Source organism: Amphibalanus amphitrite, unplaced genomic scaffold (assembly GCF_019059575.1).
Source record: "Amphibalanus amphitrite isolate SeventyFive unplaced genomic scaffold, NRLGWU_Aamphi_draft 000387F_arrow, whole genome shotgun sequence".
In the NCBI taxonomy this organism is placed as follows: Eukaryota; Metazoa; Arthropoda; class Thecostraca; order Balanomorpha; family Balanidae; genus Amphibalanus; species Amphibalanus amphitrite.
In genome coordinates this window covers 354,496-376,958 of record NW_024881881.1, presented here as the reverse complement: position 1 = coordinate 376,958, position 22,463 = coordinate 354,496, and the positions used below count along the sequence as shown (strand labels likewise).

General features: G+C 45.6%; 2 protein-coding genes across 2 annotated transcripts; both read left to right on the top strand.

Moving 5' to 3' along the window:
* Positions 1 to 404: 404 nt before the first annotated feature.
* Positions 405 to 1,692, top strand: LOC122390230 (techylectin-5B-like). Its single transcript, XM_043382962.1, has one exon. The coding sequence runs from the start codon at positions 431 to 433 to the stop codon at positions 1,187 to 1,189; it is 759 nt and encodes a 252-aa protein (XP_043238897.1). The 5' UTR covers positions 405 to 430; the 3' UTR covers positions 1,190 to 1,692.
* A 17,637-nt stretch (positions 1,693 to 19,329) lies between these two features.
* LOC122390217 lies at positions 19,330 to 22,300 on the top strand. The gene is made up of 4 exons (XM_043382948.1): positions 19,330 to 19,346; positions 19,707 to 19,823; positions 20,467 to 20,675; positions 20,922 to 22,300. The coding sequence occupies exons 1-4, from the start codon at positions 19,330 to 19,332 to the stop codon at positions 21,806 to 21,808; spliced, it is 1,230 nt and encodes a 409-aa protein (XP_043238883.1). The 3' UTR covers positions 21,809 to 22,300.
* Positions 22,301 to 22,463: the final 163 nt, after the last annotated feature.

Genomic DNA, 22,463 nt, shown 5'->3' with positions numbered 1-22,463 from the left:
TCCAGTTTTAGCAACTTTTGAAATATGATCAATAGCTGGAACCTCTAATACCGCTTATAAATAGGGCTATGTTGTGCTTTTTTGCGCATCTGGACGACGCCAGACAGCCGAGATAAATAATCTCTGTTCTCGCCTCAGCATATGACATTTTCACAAGCTATTTCCACTGCAGCAAGATAGCTCTTCCTTGCACGGATTTTGGTGCCTCAGCACCCACAGTCGACACACAATTGTTCAATTTCCCGGTTCAGTTCTGCGCATTTGACTTCAGACAGAGGATGCAGATGCAACAGCTGTTTTCGTGAAATTCGGTCTGGAATGGATGTGAACCAGACACCTGTGAGGCAGTATAAAACGGGCCGATCCGACCACACCTTCAGTGGAGGCGACTGTTCCTCTTAGACCACCGAGGACGTTCTTCTGCAGCACCATGGAGATGGCGCCGCGTCCCCCAGTGGCGGTCTGTGTTCTTTGGCTGCTGATGTGCACCGTTGACCTGACCTCTGGGCTGACCTCTGATGTCAACGGTACGTCAAAACAGGCTTCACTTGTACGCGACTGCAGTGACCTGCCTCAAGGAACAGCCAGTGGTGTCTACATGATAATGGTAGATCTTCTGACTCCGACCCCGGCGTATTGTGACATGGACGATGGCGAGGGATGGATCGTCTTCCAGAGAAGAGCCGACATCACACCCAGGCAGGACTTCTTCCAGGACTGGGAGGCCTACAAGTGGGGCCTGGGAAGTTTAGAAGGAGAGTTCTGGTGGGGACTTCACTATCTCTGGCAGCTGACCTCCCAGCTAGACCGCGTTTACGAGCTAAGGGTGGATCTCTCGGATTTTGAAGAGCAGACGGCGTACGCCACCTACCAGAAGTTCGCCATCGAATCCGAGGATGAGGGATACAGAATTGACTTTGGCGACTACTTCGGGACCGCCGGAGACAGTCTTACCTACCACAAGGGAATGAAGTTCTCCACTATTGACAGGGACAACGACATTTGGCCGGGCAACTGTTCATCTAACAACCAAGGGGCCTGGTGGTACAAATCCTGCTGCATTTCCAACCTCAACGGACTGTACAAACCCGGAGTATCAGACTACGTAACCGTCTTTTGGCATGAATGGCGACACAACGACAGCCTGAACGCCACCACAATGAAGATCAGACCCACAAATACACTCTAAACACGCGGAGCCGTAGGCAGCAGATGTAAGCTTTTCATATTTATTTCTCTCATATACGCATATATGATATTTACACTTACATCATTCGTGCATCACATATGTCACTCATGTACAGTGTAAGCGCTTAAATACAAGTTCACGGTGGAAGCTCTACGGGACCCTGTCCCGCCCCGCATCTCCCCGCCAATGGACCACATACCCGTCCTCGCCGGGGCAATGCCCCAGGCCACTGCACTGGCCGGGCCCGCGACCCGTCACCCTGACAGGGTGGCAATCCGCGCGCCCGGCCGGCCGGCCGACACTTTATATAGAGCCGGCCTCTGGTTAGCCGGGTAAAACAGATGCAAACTTTCATTAACCTGCACCCTTTCTAGTGTATTTTCGATTTGGAAAAGTCATGTTTGGTTTTGGGAAGCTGTTTTTTTATTAACTGCTGAATATGGATTTTGGTTTTGTGTTGTTCTTGAAAAATGTATTGCTTCATCGAAATCGGTTTATTCAATAAATTGAAAAATTTCATTTTCTTTTTTGAAGTGCATTTGCTTGGTTTCGTCGGCATTACGCTCTGTGTACATATAAGCACTGATTTGTAAATAGGCCTAATATGTTTTCTATGTTTTTTCTATGGCTGCATGTAGCTGCTTTGCTATTATTATTTTCACTTATTACCATTTATTTACTTATTACTCATTATTACTATAAATTACGCTTACCTACCAACCTATATTTCACAGTCAGATCAGTTTCACAGACAAGTACCATATAGTTCAGTGGAGTGTAATTAGACGCCAAGTCAGGCGGGGTCGGGGCCGGTGTCGACTGGTTCCTAAGCCGGCTCCGACACCGCCGGGGTGGGGACGGGGAGGGAGACGGGGAGGGGGTCTTAATTACCGTACCAGTGGAGTGACCCGTATCCCGGGATTACGTGCCGGGGTGTCGGCGGATGCACCGACAGAGAAAGAGTGACATGGCTGATCAGGTTACGAGATATGCACCACGCGGTAACTGCAAAATGCCAATCTCACCGATCCCCAAGTGTCTGCTCAAAGGTCACAGGTAAGGTAGGTGTAGTTAAGCCCTCAATGGTGTAAATGCCGTCTGAGGGTATCGGCAACGGGGGTTGAGGAGGGGACGCTACCGATTAGGACATCCGACACATGTGGACCGGTAATATGCCCTGAATGCTGTCGCCCTGCAATAATTAGACCGGCGCATACGCGGGTCTGGGGAAAACCGGAGAACCAGATCACTGGCTGGTGTCCCATCATATAAAAAAGTAGTATGTTGGGTGTACCTTCCACTGTATGAGTAGGATGTGTATCGGTATATTTTATGTGCATGTCCATTGTATATCCCGCGCCCCGCTGGGGGGGGGGGCAGAATCTGCCCCCCTCCCGTTTTTCGCCAATAACTTCTAAACGCGTTACGCCATCAACGTCAAACTTTCAGTACCTTATCATACGTCAATTTGACACGTTCCTTGAAAAGTTGAACGAAATTCGTCGGAAAATTTTTGAGAAAATGACGTTTTAGTGACGTCATGTTCGCAATTTTCGCCTCAAAAATCGCAAAATTTCAAACGCCGCTAACATCTTCATTTTTAAAGAAATCAAGATGTAACAAAAAAGGTTATACGTAATATTACTTTGTCTATCAAATGGCTATCTCGGTTTTTTGAAAATATTGGATTTTGGCCCAAATTTTTTCAAAAAACCGACGTTTTTGGAAAATAATTATAAAATCCAAAATTTTGAGTGTATCGAAACAACCGGAATATATGTCAGAGAAGTGGTCTATGTGCACCTACATACCAATTTTTAGAAGAATCGGTTCAAAAATGTGGGAGTTATTCAAAATTTTATGACGTCACGACACACAAAATTTTTGAAAAATAAATTTTTGGAAGTTCTAGACCTTGTACGGAAACAAAAATAGCACCATTCGACTCGACGTGAAAAACTGCATCAGATAGACACCTTTTTAGGCCTTAACAACCAACTTCAAAATTTGACCTCACTTGACCTGACCTTGACCTGACCTCGACCTGAAATTCATCCAGAGATGGTCCATATCACTAATTGAGTGTGCCTATTGAATTCTATGAATAAAATGACCCATAAAACATGTGTCGCACATGCCCTTTTCTATATTTTGTTTTTGGTGACCTGACCTGACCTGACCTTGACCTTGACCTTTGAATGATATTGTATGCAACGAATATTGTCTTGGTAGCCTAAGAACACGTTTTGGGCAATCAGTCTCAGTCCATTCTTCGGCAATTACGGTGCAAGGCCGATACTGTAGAAACTTGCATTTTGTACCCTTGACCTGACCTTGACCTGACCTCTGACCTACTTAAGCAAAAAAAATTGAGCTCTTAAGATTCGCCTCGTTGAGAGCTTTCGATTGCCGTTTTTCCCGTCTTTCTACGACCATCGGTTCGGAAGTTAGACAGGGGGGGGCAGAATCTGCCCCCCCCCCCCCAGCAGGGCGCGTATGGCTGAATAGCCCAGCGGGGCGCGGGATATGTTATCCTCTGGGGGGACCAATGGATGCCTAATTACTACTGTTATCTGTGCTAACTATAATTAACAGCTGACAAAAGTCAGTGGGTTATTGGCCAGGCTTGTTTATTTCCTGAAAGCTTTGTGACTTTTGTTTAAACGGGCCCTCTCACCTTCAAACAAGCTAATGAATTAACATAGAAGTGACTAGGGTGACCCGCGTGCTCCGCAACGCGAAAAGGGATATTTTCGATCGGCGGATGTTCGGTTGTTCTTGTGTCGGTTGGGTTATCTATCCATTTCGGTCGATTGCTTTTTGACGGCTAAACGTTTTGGTTTGTGGAAAAAATATCCACCGCATCGAGGTGCCCGTGTCTGATAAGCATGCTTTCCACTTCAGAATCTGTCAAATGTGCTTTATAATTTAGGCGCGTAGTTTTATGACAAATTAAAGGCGTAGATAATTTTCACTAAAAATCGTTTTGCAGAGGTTTGAAACATTTATATTTTTAAGAATACTGTTGCTTGTCATGCAAACGTGATGATTGGATCTTGGAGAGAATTGAATGCTCTTTCCAATGATAGCATTTTCAATTGTCAAACGTATCAGGTTAAGCAGCAAAATCCGTGTAATTATTTAGTGGCACATTTTGGACAAATACCATTTAATTCAGCGATTTTTTCCACATTGTTTTTGATCAATTAGCTTTTCACAATTTTTCCATGTGAGACGGTACATTTTTATTGCTAATAGGCGCTGTTTCAACTCATTCCGTCTGACGATCACCTGAAATTAATATAAATTCCAAAATCCGTCCAAAACGTCCATTTTTTAAAAGAAAGTGTCTTTCCCGCTGCACGTGGCGCGTGCCAACCCCTGCACCGCACACCATTCGATAGCCCGTTCGATTCTCTACACGATGCTGTTTTCCCCGTACCGGTCGGGCCCACGGTTACCGAGATATTGCACCGGGACCGGACCCGTGTCGGGCAAATTTGGCTGTTTTCGCCCGTTTTTGCCAGCCGATTAATACATGTAAAGTCTATGACGCGAATTTGCACTTTTTGGGCACGCGCCACGCGCTCGCTATCGATCCGATCGAGCTGAGACCCATCAAAGGCACGTTGTCCATCATTGTTCTATGAGTTGCGCAAACTTCAGCGCGGTAGGTGCAACGGTGTGACCTGTAACCCGCGCTACGTAGCACCATGTCGCGACCTTCGTAATAGACAGAAACTACGTCACCACAAATAGTAATATAGACAAGCGGCTGCGCCACTTGCTTTGCTGCGTGGTAGAAAAAATTGCGGCACCAGCCAATTTGCTTTCGAATGGTGTTTGATTCATGTCGATGTGTTGTCTAGAAGCATAGATATGGACGGAAATGTGAAGAGAATTTAAAACAGAACTGTTCTGAGGGCTTTGTTGGATGAAATTTGGGTGATACAGGGTCAAGACGGGTCAAGGGGGTCAGCCCCGGTCACTTTGGGTCAGGTCAGGTCACATAGGTCACCTGTCGTCCAGCTGGGATCAGCCCGGGCCACTGTTCTGCTTTTGCCTCCACCACTACCCCTGCCCCTACCACTACCCCTACCCCTACCACTACCCCTACCACTACCCCTACCACTACCCCTACCACTACCCATACCACTACCCCTACCACTACCACTACCCCTACCACTACATCTACCCCTACCCCTACCCCTACCACTACTACTACCCATACTCCTACCCCTACCACTACTACTACCCATACTCCTACCCCTACCACTACTACTACCCCTACCACTACCCCTACCCCTACCCCTACCCCTACGAACACCGCTGGGTCATGTCAGGTCACAGAATAATTGGATCCAATCAGTACTAAAATATCAGACTTAAAGTGTTCCCAGCCCTGCCCCTATTCGTGCCATTCCATTACGCTTAATCGTATTGGTCGGAAATGGCGCTTTGTGGCATATGTGGCGCATTGCGACAAACGTGGTGCATTTTCAACCGGCGATTGAGCATGCATCTTGGCACCAAATTGCACCCATATCGGACTATATTTGACAAAACTGTGCGATTTGCGGCAAAAATGACGCCCTGAGATAATTGTGGCGCATTGCGGCAAACGCGGTGCATTTTTATACTTGTATCGCAAACTGTTCCTGTTGAACGAAAAATCTACACATTCTCTCGACACTATTTATTCAAATTAAAAACTTGCCCATCCGCCAATGCGAGGCACCCGCCGCCGATCGGCATGCATTTAGTCCACAAAGTTTGTCGACCCCGGCTCTCAATGAAGATATGAGAACCGATCAAAATTTCATTGGCGTTCTTCCAGCGCGCCCCACGCGCGAACCGTGCACCCCAGCGAGTCGGAACCTAGAAAAGGCGCTGACCCGCTCTGTCACCTAAAAGGTGTGAAAATTTCAACCTCCTACCTCGTACCGTCTGCCCTGTAGCCGTAACAAATTGAACCCACTACACGATGTGCGGACACACAGACTCACAGACAGACGGATTCTGTTTGAATAGTAAGTTAGATGTATCGTGGTTAAAAAGAAAAGCCTAAATAAATATCTACCAAAATATACCGAAAAATATTCACCTTTTTTAGAAATTAGACTTTTATTTTTGTTTATTTTTTGGGCCTCTGGTGTTCCTATCGCGTCATTTGGAAGCAATACTTTGAATTATAAGTGGAAAACAATGGGAACGTTTTTGGTTATATTACTTTAAGTTGGCTACACATGTGTTTCGATATAAATCTTTTTCAAGCCATAAAGACAAAATAAAATGTAAATAATTCGCCCAAACATCAAAGTTGTCAAAATAGTTTGCGGCACAGATTAAAATTCAAATAGCAATGCTTCACACCCGTCGCTTCTCACTTTGCACTTCTAGTTTTTAGATCGTGCAAAATAAGTTCAGCCGTAAATCTGCTCAGTTTCACTTTTCCTGCATTACCATTTAGATTGTCAAAGATGTGAATATAAGCTGCTTCTACAGCCTGCCTATGCTTCTTTGTCAAACCCCTACACAACACAGACATATCATCCCAGTTGGGGAGATGTCCCGCCTCATCTACGTGTTGCACAAGGGCGTTGGACAGACGGTGGTACCTAAGGTCACTCTTATGCTCCTTTTGCCTGGTTTTAATGCCCCTGTATGTTTCACCGACGTAACATTTATCACATGCACCACAAGGAATTTTGTAAACCACACTATCCTCATTAGTAGAACCTTTCTTCTTCGTTTGCACAAGGTTTTTAATGGTCAGGCCAGCTGGGGATGAAATATTGATAGTTTCCCTTACAAAATTGTCCACAGCTTCTACTTCTTTTGATGCTGGGACTGAGAGATACCTCCTCTTGCTATTCCTTGTGGCGTTTGAAGCTCTAGCTCGTATTTTGACGGCCCTCTTCTCTAGCTGACATAAAAGACCTGGCGGGTACTTGAGTCCAATAAATACTTCTTTAATGTAGTTCAGCTCGTCCCTGATAAATTCTTCTGAGCAAATGCGAAGTGCTCGAAGATAAAATCCCAGCACGACTCCAGTTTTTGTTCGACTGCTGTGCGCCGAGTAGAAGTGTATCAGGTCATTCTTGTTGGTGGGCTTCCGGTACACTGAAAATACAGCCTTGTTGCCCCGATTATGGATGCACGCGTCCAGAAATGCAATAGTGCCATCTTCCTCCTCTTCGGAGGTAAATTGTATCTTCTGATGCACACTGTTCAGCTGCTGCAAAATACAATTTAAATCCACATCTTTGTTGATGATGACCAGAATGTCATCGACATACCGGAGCCAGGTCGTATCGGTACCAGCAATGCTCAAGAAGTGGTCCGCTTCTAATGTCTCCATGAAAAGGCAGGCGAGTACCGGGCTCAACGGCGAACCCATCGCCAGGCCATCAATCTGCTTGAATTCTGCTTGGATTTTATCTTCGAGCACTTCGCATTTGCTCAGAAGAATTTATCAGGGACGAGCTGAACTACATTAAAGAAGTATTTATTGGACTCAAGTACCCGCCAGGTCTTTTATGTCAGCTAGAGAAGAGGGCCGTCAAAATACGAGCTAGAGCTTCAAACGCCACAAGGAATAGCAAGAGGAGGTATCTCTCAGTCCCAGCATCAAAAGAAGTAGAAGCTGTGGACAATTTTGTAAGGGAAACTATCAATATTTCATCCCCAGCTGGCCTGACCATTAAAAACCTTGTGCAAACGAAGAAGAAAGGTTCTACTAATGAGGATAGTGTGGTTTACAAAATTCCTTGTGGTGCATGTGATAAATGTTACGTCGGTGAAACATACAGGGGCATTAAAACCAGGCAAAAGGAGCATAAGAGTGACCTTAGGTACCACCGTCTGTCCAACGCCCTTGTGCAACACGTAGATGAGGCGGGACATCTCCCCAACTGGGATGATATGTCTGTGTTGTGTAGGGGTTTGACAAAGAAGCATAGGCAGGCTGTAGAAGCAGCTTATATTCACATCTTTGACAATCTAAATGGTAATGCAGGAAAAGTGAAACTGAGCAGATTTACGGCTGAACTTATTTTGCACGATCTAAAAACTAGAAGTGCAAAGTGAGAAGCGACGGGTGTGAAGCATTGCTATTTGAATTTTAATCTGTGCCGCAAACTATTTTGACAACTTTGATGTTTGGGCGAATTATTTACATTTTATTTTGTCTTTATGGCTTGAAAAAGATTTATATCGAAACACATGTGTAGCCAACTTAAAGTAATATAACCAAAAACGTTCCCATTGTTTTCCACTTATAATTCAATTTGTCTATCTATATCAAGCAATACTTTGGCATCTTTAAAATGGACAAATGCTGTGCACAAGGCAGTACCATACTACCACAGCAGTAATTGTCTTTTACCAAGGTTTTAGTATACGATATAGACATCGCTAAATCTGCGCTGACGAATACATTTCAGAGGGGCCCTCAAATGCATTAGGTCCTCTGAATTCGAGTACTGCAGACTTTCGGCTTAAATATTTCCAATTTAAGGCATTTCCCGATGTTGTGAATACCAAACCGGTAATTGCGAGCCAGGGAGCCCAATTTGGCTATCTCAGCTCAAAACTAATGTTAACGTGGGATGGTCACTTGACGTATGTATCGCTGCAACAGAAATTCGTCGAGAATAAATATCATAACATTGACACTATAGTTCGTTTTTTTTTTTTCAAAAGGACGCTGGCTCAAAGTTCAATATCGAAGCTCTCACGACTTTTGATGGACACTGACTGGGACAGACTTTTGGACTGTGACTTGGACGACGCAGCATATAACTTGACTGACGCTCTATTAACTGCAGCCAAAGCAGCCATCCCAAGTCGAAAAATTACAATAAAATCTCACGACAAACCATGGCTTACCATTGAACTTAAACGAGAAATACGCAAGCGGAATAGGCTTTTCAACATAGCAAAAAGACGTAACACGGACGATGACTGGGAACGATGGAGACGACAGCGAAACAAGACCACAGAGACAAACCAAAGACTTAAAAATAGACACATACAAAACCAAATTGACAAACTTCTTGACCATAAAAAGGACCCACGATCATATTACAAAATTTTAAACAGTATTATCGGAAAAAGGACTCATCGTAGCATGCCACCGCTTATAAATCAAGACGGCATACCAATCTCAGACGACTTTGACAAAGCGACAATCTTAAATGACCACTTTGCATCCCAGACTCGACTAGACACACACAACTTGCAAATGCCTGAAATCCCTATTCCTGTTCCCCCTATTCCTCCGCTAACGGATGTCCAAGTCACCGAGCCCGAAGTTCTCAAAATTCTAAATTCCTTAGACATCAACAAGGCAACAGGCCCGGACAAAATTCCTAACAAATTATTAAAAATGTGTGCACTTTTACTTGATGAACCTCTGTCCAAACTCTTTAACAAATCACTTCAACTAGGAAGGTTCCCCTCACTTTGGAAAAAAGCCTGTGTCACTCCAATCTTCAAGCAAAAGGGATCTAGCTCAGATCCAACAAACTATCGTCCTATTAGTCTTCTTCCCAATCTCTCTAAAATTCTCGAAAAAATCGTTTTTTCCAAGATATATTCTCATTTGAATGGAAACAACTTACTTTCAGAAAAACAAAGTGGATATCGTCCGGGCCATAGCACACAAATTCAGCTCTTGTATCTAACTCACCAGCTATACTCTGCTCGAAACAAAAGTCAAAACTTTACAGCTATCTATTTTGACATCTCGAAATATTTTGATAAAATTTGGCATGATGGACTCCTTTTAAAATGCAAAATCGAGTGCAATATTTCCGGTTCTCTGCTAGCCTGGCTTAACTCTTACCTTACAGATCGCGAACAGGTTGTTCGTGTTGGAAACAGTCTATCATCATCCCAAAAAATACTATCCGGTTGCCCCCAGGGCTCGGTGCTTGGACCTCTTCTGGCCTTAATTTACCTCAACGATCTATCAAACAAGACCAAAAATGACGCTCTCTTTTACGCTGACGACACTTCACTTTATTCTTCCCATCCCCACGACAGTCAGGATCATAGACGCTCCTTGCAGAACGACCTGGACGAGATTAAACGATATGGGACTGACTGGGCCATCACCTTCAACGCTAAAAAGACACTACAACAGACATTTACAAACCGACGAGACAGCTGTCCTCCAGCACTCGCATTTGACGGGCAGGACATACCGACCGTGACAAGTCATAAACATCTCGGACTGACACTCTCGACGGACCTTCACTTTCGCGCACACATCAATAACGTCATTCGGACAATTAACATTCTCCTAGGACCGATATATCCCGTGGCTAAGCTTCTTCCTAGACCAGTCTTGAACAACATTTACTCTACCTATATAACACCTCATTTCGACTATTGTGATATTGTTTACGACGGACATTTGACATCAACTGACGCCATCCGACTCCAGACGCTTCAGAACCGCTGTGCCAGACTTGTAACAGGGACGCTTTATCGAACACCAACTACCGCATTACTTACCGAACTAGGATGGGAACGACTTGAGACAAGACGATTAATTCATAAGCTTCTATTCTTTCACAGACTTTACTTCAATCATCCTCCTCTCCCTTCATACATTAAAGACATATTGACAGAAACCAGACAAGACGCCACGGGACTTAGACTTCGCAATGCTCAATCTCTTACTTTCCCCCCTACCAATCTCACTTCTTTCTATAGAGCCTTTTTTCCTTCGACAATAAGACTCTGGAATACTCTCCCAGACACATTGCGTAACACCTCATCCCGCTCCGCTTTTGCTCGTCAAGTCTGGCAGCGATTTGGGGCACCAGAGCCACCCACTTTCTTTTCTTTCGGCAACAAAACGCGTAACACACTACACACACGATTGAGAGTGGGCATGACGACTCTCAAGGCACACCTGTTCAATATACAACACCACAACACACCCAGCCCAGTATGTGCTTGCGGTTATCACGATGAGAACACAACTCACTTCATACTCTGGTGCCCACTTTACCATACACAAAGAGTAAAACTTATAAATGCAGTTCGAATCATCACTCCAAATTTTGACAATTTCTCAGCAAAATTAAAACTTGATACCCTTCTCTTTGCAAAAGACTTAAACAAGCATCAAGGCACACAAATCACCCATCACCTTCAGACATTTATTGTAGAGACAAATCGGTTTACCAATACAACATAACTGTTTAGTTAGTGCATTTAAGTACCATTGATATTAGGGGCATTCCACGATAGATCGACCAAAATTTTATCAGATTTACACCCGACCATTTTTGATTTTGATGAAATCTTGTCTACAGGGTTCTCTTATGCCCTGAAGTCAATGGTGACAACGCCAGACCCCTACGGTCAGCGGTTTAGGAGATATAGCCCCGGGCATTTTGACGAGGTCACTGCAGAGTGATTTTTGAAGTGCTATATCTCCTAAAGGAATAAAGGAAATGCATTAAAGGTAGTGTGCCAGCTTTCCTGGACCGTATGGAGTTAATGGCCCAGATAAGGAGAACCGGATTTTTAGAACTTATCCATACCTTCAAAACTCATGGAAACGTCTTAAATTCTTCAAATTTTGAGTACCCCAGCGCGAAATTCGCCCCGACGGGTTGTCGGTCGTACCCCAACCACATTTCACACCACTATGAACAATAAATGCACACACTGAAATCGCTATTACCGATATGCTCATCCAATCAAGTTTCGATAAACCCGTTCATCATCAGCTCCTGCGGTTTCGAACACGCCTGTTAGGTGGTGCGGTAGACCGCGCCCAAAGCCAGGGCCCCGGTAACGTGAGGTAGCCGAGTCAGGGCAGCGTGCGATGACCCAAGCCGGAGCCGCGCGTCCTCCCGGTGTCATGTGATAGCCCGGGGCTGCCCGCGGGGATGCGGTAGACCGCGCCCAAAGCTGCGGCCCCGGCTTGGGTCAGCGCACGCTGCCCCGACTCGGCTACCTCACGTTACCGGGGCCCTGGCTTTGGGCGCGGCTTCTGCTCATACTTTGTGGTGCGGTGGTGGTGCGTCGGGCTGCGCGCTCTGACTTCGGCCAAGAAAAATGCGTCAGCTGATCATTGTCATTTCTGCCACTTGCGTGTGGTGAAATGGGGTCATAACTTATGAGACGGCTTTTTCATATCAATTATTTTACATAAAATCATATTTCAAACCATAAATAATGTTCGACAGCCAAATAAAAGAAACAATACCAATACAGGCTTACAGTTTAAGGCTCGACATTGTGTTGTCTATGATTAGACAGCTGATAACTCATTCCCGTACGTCGTATGGTCGTAACACTATAATGACCTTTGCTTATTGTCACATGTGCGCCGCATTCGCAATTGTTTGCCGACGCCTGTTTGCAGGTGAGCCCACTACAGTTGTTATACATATCTAAAAACCGATAAACTTTTAGGCGAAAAAGGCACTATTCCAGGCCCATTTTTGATTTTTTTTTGCGATATTAGGTAAAAACAGAAGCTTCTTATCCTAGGAAAAATAAAATGGGAAATCTTTCAAAGGTGGCACACTACCTTTAAACCTTTGCATCGTTGTGATCGTGGTGAAATGGGCAATTAATTGGCCATCTCGGATTTTCAAAAAAATGATTTTGATTTTTAGCTGTGACGTCATCAATTTTTAAACTTTCTGGCTACCCCCCTAGTACATTAAAATTTGCCATTATTTTTGCTCAGAAATAAAGTTCCGTTAATTTCCTTTCGACTGGAAAAAAACAAAAATGGTAATCTTTCTACAAATATTTTATTTTATTTTTTGAAAATCGCACTACAAACTCTGATTTACAGAATCGGGTTATTAAGCAATATAAGACACATCTGCGAGGACCAGTTACTTCCAAAAAGAGGTTATCTGGGTTTCGGCATATATGTAGGGAAATACAGAATGTTAACCCTCGCCGGACCTATTGGTTTTCTACATACGCCCCGGCCGAGGGGGGGGGGCGGGTACGACCCCCCCCCCCTCGCCGTTTCGCCCCTGGTGGAGCTAGCGCGTCGCGGAAAAAACGAGCGTGTGCGCCGTTACGAGACGCAGAGATTGGTACCCGATTTTAAGGTCCTAGGTCAACCGGTGACCTCTGAGGTCAGGTCAAGTGCCCAAAGGTACGGTTCAGTTTTTGGTGAATAACTTCGCGGAAAATGGCCGCAGAGCCGCGATTTTGGCAGCATCGTGTTCGCCTCGCTCAGGCGCGTCGAATGATATACTTTTTGTTCGGGTCAGGTCAACTTGGGGTGTTGACCTCAGGTCAAGGTCAGGTCAGCACCCTAAGGTCACGAAGTTGGTCTAAAGGGGTCATGTCGCATATCATTCGATTTGGCAGGTCTTCCTGAGTCCATTGGTGGCTTTCCCGGCTCGCTAGCTCAATTTGATCAAGAGTTATTGACGAAAAACTAATATGACCTTGATGACGTCATAAATGACGTCACGAAAGGTCAACATTGCAAAAGTGACGCATCTAACCTTGCAAGGAGTGCATCAAATCACGATTCTGTGTGCTTGAGATAGTTGGAGATCGTTCCCGGCGCCAGAATAGCAGTTTTCATTTTTCCCCATTGACTTATAATGGTGAGGTCACGAAAATGACCTGACCTCATATGACCTTTAGGAAAAATCCGAGATATACAAGTTGTGAGACTCATAATGGATACTAGATCCTGCAAGTTTCATTTCCCTGTGACATCTCCTCTGGCAGTGAGGGCGTTGCGAAGTTGCGACATCTGAAGACCGTGCAGAGGTTCACTTATGACGTCATAGGTCAGTGACCTGACCTGACCCAAAAATGCGGTTGGTGTCAAAAGATGCGGCTTGGATCAAAGGTCAGGTATGCCAAGTTTCAGCTCTTTAACGCCGGCGTGTTCGGAGCTATCGCGAAAAAACCCTATGGGGGGGGGGCGGCACCCGCCCCCCCCCCCCCCCCCCCCTCGGCCGGCGAGGGTTAGATTAACCCTCGCATGTGTAGGGGGGGGGGTCGGATGGACCCCCCCCATGGTTTTTCGCGAATAACTCGCGTAAAAAGCGGCCGATCGCGACGAAACTTTCAGTACCCTCGCATTGATCAATTTTACACCTACCCTGAAAATTTCATGACCCTGACCCAAATGACCTTTGACCTGTGACCTCTTTTCCGAGACCATGTTTGGCCGGAATCGCGATTTCGCGTATGTCGGCTTGCACTAGCCGCGTGTTTGCAAGCTTTTCGTGGTTTCAAACGTTCAAACATGTGATTTGATGTTACTCCCGTGTGTGTCAAGGTCACCTGAAGGTCAGGTCAGGTCATTGACCTTTGCTGACCTCGGATGACCTCGGGTCACTTTTTCGAGTTTTACATGTTTCTAGGCTAGTTTTTGGAGCTGAATTCGAATTTAGCAACCATTTGAACATTTACGAAGTAGTTTTGGTGACTTCGTAACATGTTACGAAGCTGTCAGAGGCGGTTGACACGTACTACGAATACCCGTCACGACGCCTACTGGTTGACCTGACCTGACCTGACCCGACCTGGTCTAAATGCTTCAAGACATCATCTGTGATCAAAACTAACACGATATTCGTGATCAGCACCCCGAAAACCCCCTTAGCAGCCACACTTTACGACTTTCTAACAGGTCCCGATTTTCCCGACTTTGGGTCATTGACCTGACCTGGAAGGTCAACCAATGACCTAGGACCTTAAAATTGGGTATCATCGGCTTCCTCTCGTCACGGGCAACACGCTCGTTTTTTCCGCGAAGCTCTAGCTCGATCAGGGGCCAAACGGCAAGGGGGGGGTCCAACCGACCCCCCCCCCTACACATTAGAAGCTGGCAAACGCCGCACACATGCGAGGGTTAAAATATCTTACGCTTTGTTCCAGTTGCGAAAAATATTCAAGAAAATATTATTTAGGTGTTTTATAAATCCAGTCCTTCCACTGTCCGTGCCAGCTGCACCTATTTGTCGTTTCAGAGCAAATGTATGCAAATTTCATATTACAGAGTTGTTTTCAAAAAATAAAATAAAATATTTATAGAAAGATTACCATTTTTATTTTTTGACAGTCAAAAGAACATTGACCGATCTATATTTCTGAGCAAAAATAATGACAAATTTTAATGTACTAGGGGGGTAGCCAGAAAATTTAAAAATTGATGACGTCACAGCTAAAAATCAAAATAACTTTTTTGGAAATCCGAGATAGCCAATAAATTGCTCATTTCACCGCCATCACAACGATGTACAGGTTTAAAGGTAGTGTGCCACCTTTGAAAGATTTCCCGTTTTATTTTTCCTAGGATAAGAAGCTTCTGTTTTTACCTAATATCGCAAAAAAATCAAAAATGGGCCTGGAATAGTGCCTTTTTCGCCTAAAAGTTTATCGGTTTTTAGATATGTATAACAACTGTAGTGGGCTCACCTGCAAACAAGCGTCGGGCAACAATCGCGAATGCGGCGCACTTGTGACAATAAGCAAAGGTCATTATAGTGTTACGACCATACGACGTACGGGAATGAGTTATCAGCTGTCTAATCGTAGACAACACTTGGACAACACAATGTCGAGCCTTAAACTGTAAGCCTGTATTGGTATTGTTTCTTAAATTTGGCTGTCGAACATTAATTTGTGGTTTGAAATATGATTTTATGTAAAATAATTGATATGAAACAGCCGTCTCTTAAGTTATGACCCCATTACACCACACGCAAGTGGCAGAAATGACAATGATCAGCTGACGCATTTTTCTTGGCCGAAGTCAGAGCGCGCGGCCCGACGCACCACGCGTATTTGGAAATTCCGACCTCGACGAGCATCAGAAGCCACCTAACAGGCGTGTTCGAAACCGCAGGAGATGATGATGAACGGGTTTATCGAAACTTGATTGGATGAGCCTATCGGTAATAGCGATTTTAGTGTGTGCATTTATTGTTCATAGTGGTGTGAAATGTGGTTGGGGTACGACCGACAACCCGTCGGGGCGAATTTCGCACTGGGGTACTCAAAATTTGAAGAATTTAAGACGTTTCCATAAGTTTTGAAGGTATGGATAAGTTCTAAAAATCCGGTTCTCCTTATTCGGGTCATTAACTCCATATGGTCCAAGAAAGCTGGCACACTACCTTTAATGCATTTCCTTCATTACTTTAGGAGATATAGCACCTCAAAAATCACTCTGCAGAGTGACCTCGTCAAAATGACCGGGGCTATATCTCCTAAACCGCTGACCGTAGGGGCCTGGCGTTGTCACCATTGACTTCAGGGCATAAGAGAACCCTATAGACAAGATTTCATCAAAATCAAAAATGGTCGGGTGTTAGGCCTTGGTCGATCTATCGTGGAATGCCCCATTAATGCAACACACTGCTTACATAACACTACACTACATTACAAAACACAAAACATGACACTATGACGCAAGCTGGCCCGATTGGAGTCGTCCGTCGCCTGGGGCCGGGTACTGTTTGCTTTTTTGGCTCGGCGGGTTTCGGGCGGGGTCGACGCTTTCTGATACTTTGGTTTGGTCATGTGTTCTTTGTTTAACTTAATTGGAGAGGCGCCTTTGATTTAAGCTTTTTGCTTTTGCGCCAATCCTCTATTGTTTTGTTCGTTGTTCTTGTTTACATATGGAAAAATACAATGAACTGAACTGAACTGAACTCTCACGTGAGTTTTGGCAGCTTCGGTGTCTGGCCAAGAATTTCTTACCGAAAAAATAATCGATTTCAAATTGTGCACGGTAAGTAGCTGGAAATTGTTTCTTAAAGATGAACATACTATGATGACGTCACTGGTGGCAGCAGGCACCCAACTGTCCGTGCAATGGGACAAGTCTCAACGAATTTGGGTGAAACTTAGTTTTTCACTGTTGCCGAGCCTATAATCGAGTAAGCGGTTCCGTCCATGATAGTTATACGTTACATTGCAATACATGTTCGACAGCATGACGTCACCACTGTTCTCATATCTGGTTCCAAAACGCACATATGGAAATTATCGGGAAGAAATCACATGTTAAAATTAGTCGACGTTCGATTTTCTCAGGTTCAGTTTTGCTCGTTTTGCTTGCTAAAACACGTGCTTGTTCGAAGAACATACTTGGAGCCAGCGTCCTTTTGAAAAAAAACGAACTATAGGAATAAACTGTCGTCAAACAAACATTTATAAAACTTGAGTCAAATTTATAAATTTATACGAGAACAATACATATCTAGTTGACCAACGAATGCATATTATAAAATTTCCAAAGTTTTATGGACTTACTAGATAAGTTTACGCAATAGTTTTGAAAATGTTTATTTGTGACCAAGTGTAAGAAGCGTTATATCTATGGCCTTAATTATGACACTCCATGCTACCCGTGGCGCTATTGGCGGCACAAATAGCGAGTGATATTTTCTTTTCTTTTCTTCACGATGCAATGAAATTGCCTTGGTTTCTTCATAGAAGTCATGTATTTGTAATTTCCTAGACTTAATTCTAAGTTAACAACAATTGAAGTAGAAAGACCGACTTGAATTCCATAGGCGAACGATGAAATCCCTGGAGAATTGAAGACTTCCTTCACACGCCGCACTGGCAAAGACTGATTTGTATAAAAACTTATTTTTTAATCAAAACATATATCCTTGCTAGTTGCTATTGATTAAACTCCGTCCTTTTTGCGGAATATTCTCAAGACAAAACGATCATGCTTAAAAGGATAGCTTATTAGCAAAGCCTTATAAGAAAACAATATGCTTGATTATTTCCAAACCCTAAAGCAATTGCCAATAAATGCCTAACAATTTCATTGATTTAAAATAATTGACCCTACTCTCTGAATGACATTTTATCTACCTGATATCAACAATCATATTTCACCCCAAACATAACCAAAGCCTGCGTCCCTTTCCCTTCAGTTACCGCCATGCGCATCGCACACGCGCGACTCGGGGATTATCATTGGCGTCTTGCCACCGCGCCAGGGCACCGGATTTAATCCCACCGGGTCTGTACCGTCCGATGGATAGGTGATAACTTTGTGGGTCACCGGTCCTCGGCTCATTTGCTCGTGAGGTGCGTACAGTTCGCAGCCCGTGCGTCCGATTAGTGGTGTCAGCGAGTCAGCGAGGTTACCTCCTTCTGCAGCATCGCAATGTAAGTAGACACGCCCTGTTAGTATTTAAAGCCTATCAATTTTTTGTAATAGGTCGTAAAACGTCCATTTCCAGTCATACTTACCTACATTTTCATTGAATTCGTATGTTTCTAAACGCAACTGATGATAAAATACCAATTAAATACCTACATTGTACCTCGTCTTTTGCGTTGTTTACTAACTTGCGATTCGCTTAGACATTTTGGAGCCGTAGACTTATTCGAGAACTATACCGTGATATCTCACCTAGAAATTAAACAGAACATTTGTAGGCTTGCGTTATGGGCTGGTGCAAGAGAATAAGAATTTACCACTGTAGGTTACTTAACCACAAAATAGTTTGCCGATTTTACCTAGCTCCTTATTTTGGTGTACTCGTAAGGGGCTGCAGGTCGGAAATCGGTAATTATACGGTCCCAGCTTTGAAAGTAAGGGCATGTAAGGGTACCAGCTCTGGAGTCGGGTTATACGGGTCATACCCACTGAATCGGGATATAGGGATGTTTTCATGATTATTACATGATCATGCTTATGAGTGGTTGATGAGTTAATTAATGAGTAAGAATTAAATTAGCATGCTGCCAGGATGCCAGGAATTAGCAATACTCAGCTCTCTCCTAAAATAGTAGCTTGGTGTAAGAAGGTAGGGACTTTTTAGGGATTTTTGGGAGATATCGTTTTAAATGAACAAGTAGATAAAAGATTCTGGACATCTAGGCCATTCAATTGGATCTTAATATACATGTAAAACGAAAAAAATCGCTTTCACGACGGCTATCTGGTACACATTTGGTGCACATCTGGTGCAGATTAGGTGCAGATTTGGTCAAATAAGGTTCAGTGTGTCTCTTAGTAGCGATCAGCTAGCGTTGCACTGATTGCTTTTCACAGATACAAAACATTGAGAAGATACAAATAAAAAGGTGATACAGAATATTTCCGGTACATATCCACACACACGCACACACAAACCCATACACACATGCCCGCTCGGACACGGTCAGGAGGCGTTCAAGCGCCAATCCTCCGTGCGGCAGTTACAGTCCCCCACCCTCCATCCTGACTATCTGGCTGCAGATTACTGATTGCTTATATGCCTGCTTTGTCATATTATCAGAGTATCATCGGTTAAAACACGGAAATAAATTCATGGAATAAAGATATTTTCTGTAAAAGAGATTAGGTGCAGGTTTAGTCAAATTAGGCGCACTCGCCGGATAGCTCGTCGTGAAAACGACTTATAAAGGTGCGTTTGTAAAATGTTACTATATACATAGTGCAATAACATAGCTAAGAATTTGAATCACTGCCGTCTGTCCGCTTGTCTTACTAAGAGACCCCACCTTTTGCGTCTCACAGGTCTCCTGTGGCCAGCACGGCTGTGGCAGAGTGTCGCGAAAAACGTTCCTCTTCCGAGAACCAGCCTGGCACGCCACCTCCCAGCAAGAAACCCAGAACGACGGCCGGCTACCGGTGGTAAGTACACTTGTTTTTCTGTGTTGGTACCTCATCGGGTGCGCCTTCGTTTCACTCAGTAACTGACCAATTGAACATCGATGATGGCCTCTGGGGTCTCCCGAGCCTGACGTGATCTCAATGTTTTTTTTTTCTGGCACACGCATGGCATCCAATCAGCTCTACAAAATCCATCGGACGATTCAGAATTCCTTTGTGCAAACAAGAAGCTGTTGTTTTCCATTCCGCTCCTCCAGGAGACAACTGGGCGTAATGACGTTATCAAAATGGCGTTGGTGACGTCAGACTGCCGACCGTGGTTTTCCATCACTTTCCTTTGTCATGAACCCGAAATGCTAAGAACCTCTCCCCATGCTTTGGGCCGCTGTTTTACCGATATAACTACTAGTATATAGGTATTTCTCAAATGTTCATAGCCTGGCCCAGCTCCTACGCAAATAGCGCCAAAGGCTCGATTTTTCAAAATTCGGTTTTAATGACGTCGCAACGTCAATGTTTTGTAACGCATAAGTGCCGAAATAATCCCTATTTGCATAGCAGTAGAGATGCGCCACAGTGGCAAGAAGTTGGATATCAGCATTTGTAGGATAGAGCCTGCAGGTCAATCTGCCCTCTGACCCCCTGACCCCTGCACCGTTCTCAGGGAGGGCACTCCATTGCCGCCCCCGAGGACCCGTATCTGTCGTCTGCGCCCCCGCCGGTCTCTGGCTGCCGTCTTCAGCGCAGTGTCCAAGGACGGTCCGCACGTGCCGCTGCTCCGACCCCGGCCCATCCGCACCCCACTGGACCTGCTGGAGAGCCTGGCGAAGGAGGAGACGCACCGGGAGTTCACCACCAGTGGACTCTTTGCCAGTGAGTACAGACGACAGTGGTTAGGAGAGAAATGTGATGAATTTTTATCTTTTCTGGAGACGGGTTGGGGGTTGTGTGTTCTGGAGTGGTTTTCTGTGTTGATGGCCAGTAACAACTGACCTGCTGTCTCGAAAGTGGAAGCAGATCTGTGATGAATATTCGACTTCTTTCTGGATGTTAATACACAGATGTTTGTGTTGGTGCGCAGCGTCTACCGCCCCTAACCGTTCTCCCGTTCCGTTTCAGTCCTGTGTCCGAAGGAGGGGTGCGGCACGGTCTGCCGGGAGCCGAGCCGCCACTGTCCGCGGCCCTACCGCGAGTCCCGGCCGGAACTGTGTCTGCCGGCCGAGGTCCTCCTGCCGCCCGGCGCCGGCGCCGGTCTGGGGGCCGGCCTGGACGGCCTGCGCTGCCCCTCGTGCGGCTGGTGCGTGGCGCTCCGCGTCGGCCCGCTCTGGACGCCGCTGGAGCTGCTGCTCAGCCTGGTCCAGTGGCCGGCCGCCGGCTGGCACCCGGTCCAGTCGGTGGCCGATCGCGCCATCCTCTACGTGCTCATCAGGTATGTCTACGGTGAGCGCGAGCGGTCATCCGCCATGCGAGAGCCCCTCTTCGCCCCGCCTCCCGTCGGCGACTCGGCGTTCTTGCTGTTCGCCGAGGGCGGCGAGGCGGTCGGCTTCGCTACGCTGAAGCGGCGCGGACAGCTACTGAGGCCCGACTCCGGACCGGAGACGTTCGACATGGACGTGCTGGACTGTGTGTTTGTGCGCCGGTACGCGCGGCGGCTCGGCCAGGCGTCCTCGCTGCTGCTGGAGCTGTGCCGCGCCGGTCAGCTGGGCGTCAGTCACCCCACGCCAGCCATGGACCACCTGCTGCGCAAGTTTGTGCGCCGTCACGCGTGGTGCCGCCGCGTGCTGCACCAGGTGACGTGGACGGCCGGCGAGGGTCACCGGAGCAGCGTGTGGAGCGCCGTCACCCGAGAGGAGCTGGAGGACGCCGAGGAGCTGTACCGGGAGCGGCTGCGGCAGACCCGGGGGACGGGCCGGGTCCCCCGAGAGGACGCCCCTGTACCAGCGACTGTGCCCGTCGTCGTAGGTGACCTGGGTGATCCCGTGTGGCAGCTCCTGCATGCAGCCTAAGCATGCCAGCTTTGGCAGCGTATGCTCTGTATGATAGGGTTGATAAGATGCATGAGTTTTGGTATGGAACCTTGTGATTACGAGCTTTTTATGTTATTATTAGGGTCAATCATATGAGCTCGTTTTTAGGAAAATATTGAGCTTGTAGTGTGTTACTCAGCGTGCTAGGCCGGTGTGTTACTCAGCAGTATTTTTTATCATTCTCTTTGCGAGTGTCTTTGTCACTCTTTTTGTCACTACAATGTAAGTTGCTGTCAAACAGTAAGTCTGTTAGTCTGTTAGTTAGGGGCTTTTAGCCGGTTTGTTAGTTAGCAGTAAGGCGTCCGGCGAAGCTTCAGTTGTGCAATAAATTGCCTTGCAATATATCCAACAATGGCAACCACGCCGCTGTGTCCCATCGTCTGCCATCGCCCTCTGCTGTCTCTTGTATCCTCTAAAAATGATTTAATAAAGGGAAAGGTCATACTTCTCAGGAAAAAGACGAAAGTAACATTTATTCACGAAGGGGTAAAACGAAACAAATATTAGGTCTGATACACAACGACAAAAAAGCTCTAGGAGGCCAGAAGAACACATTTCAATTGCAATATTGAGTGCAATACTGCTCGAAATTTTCCTCGAATTTCGGCGCCGTCGGCATTGACAGAGTGTCACA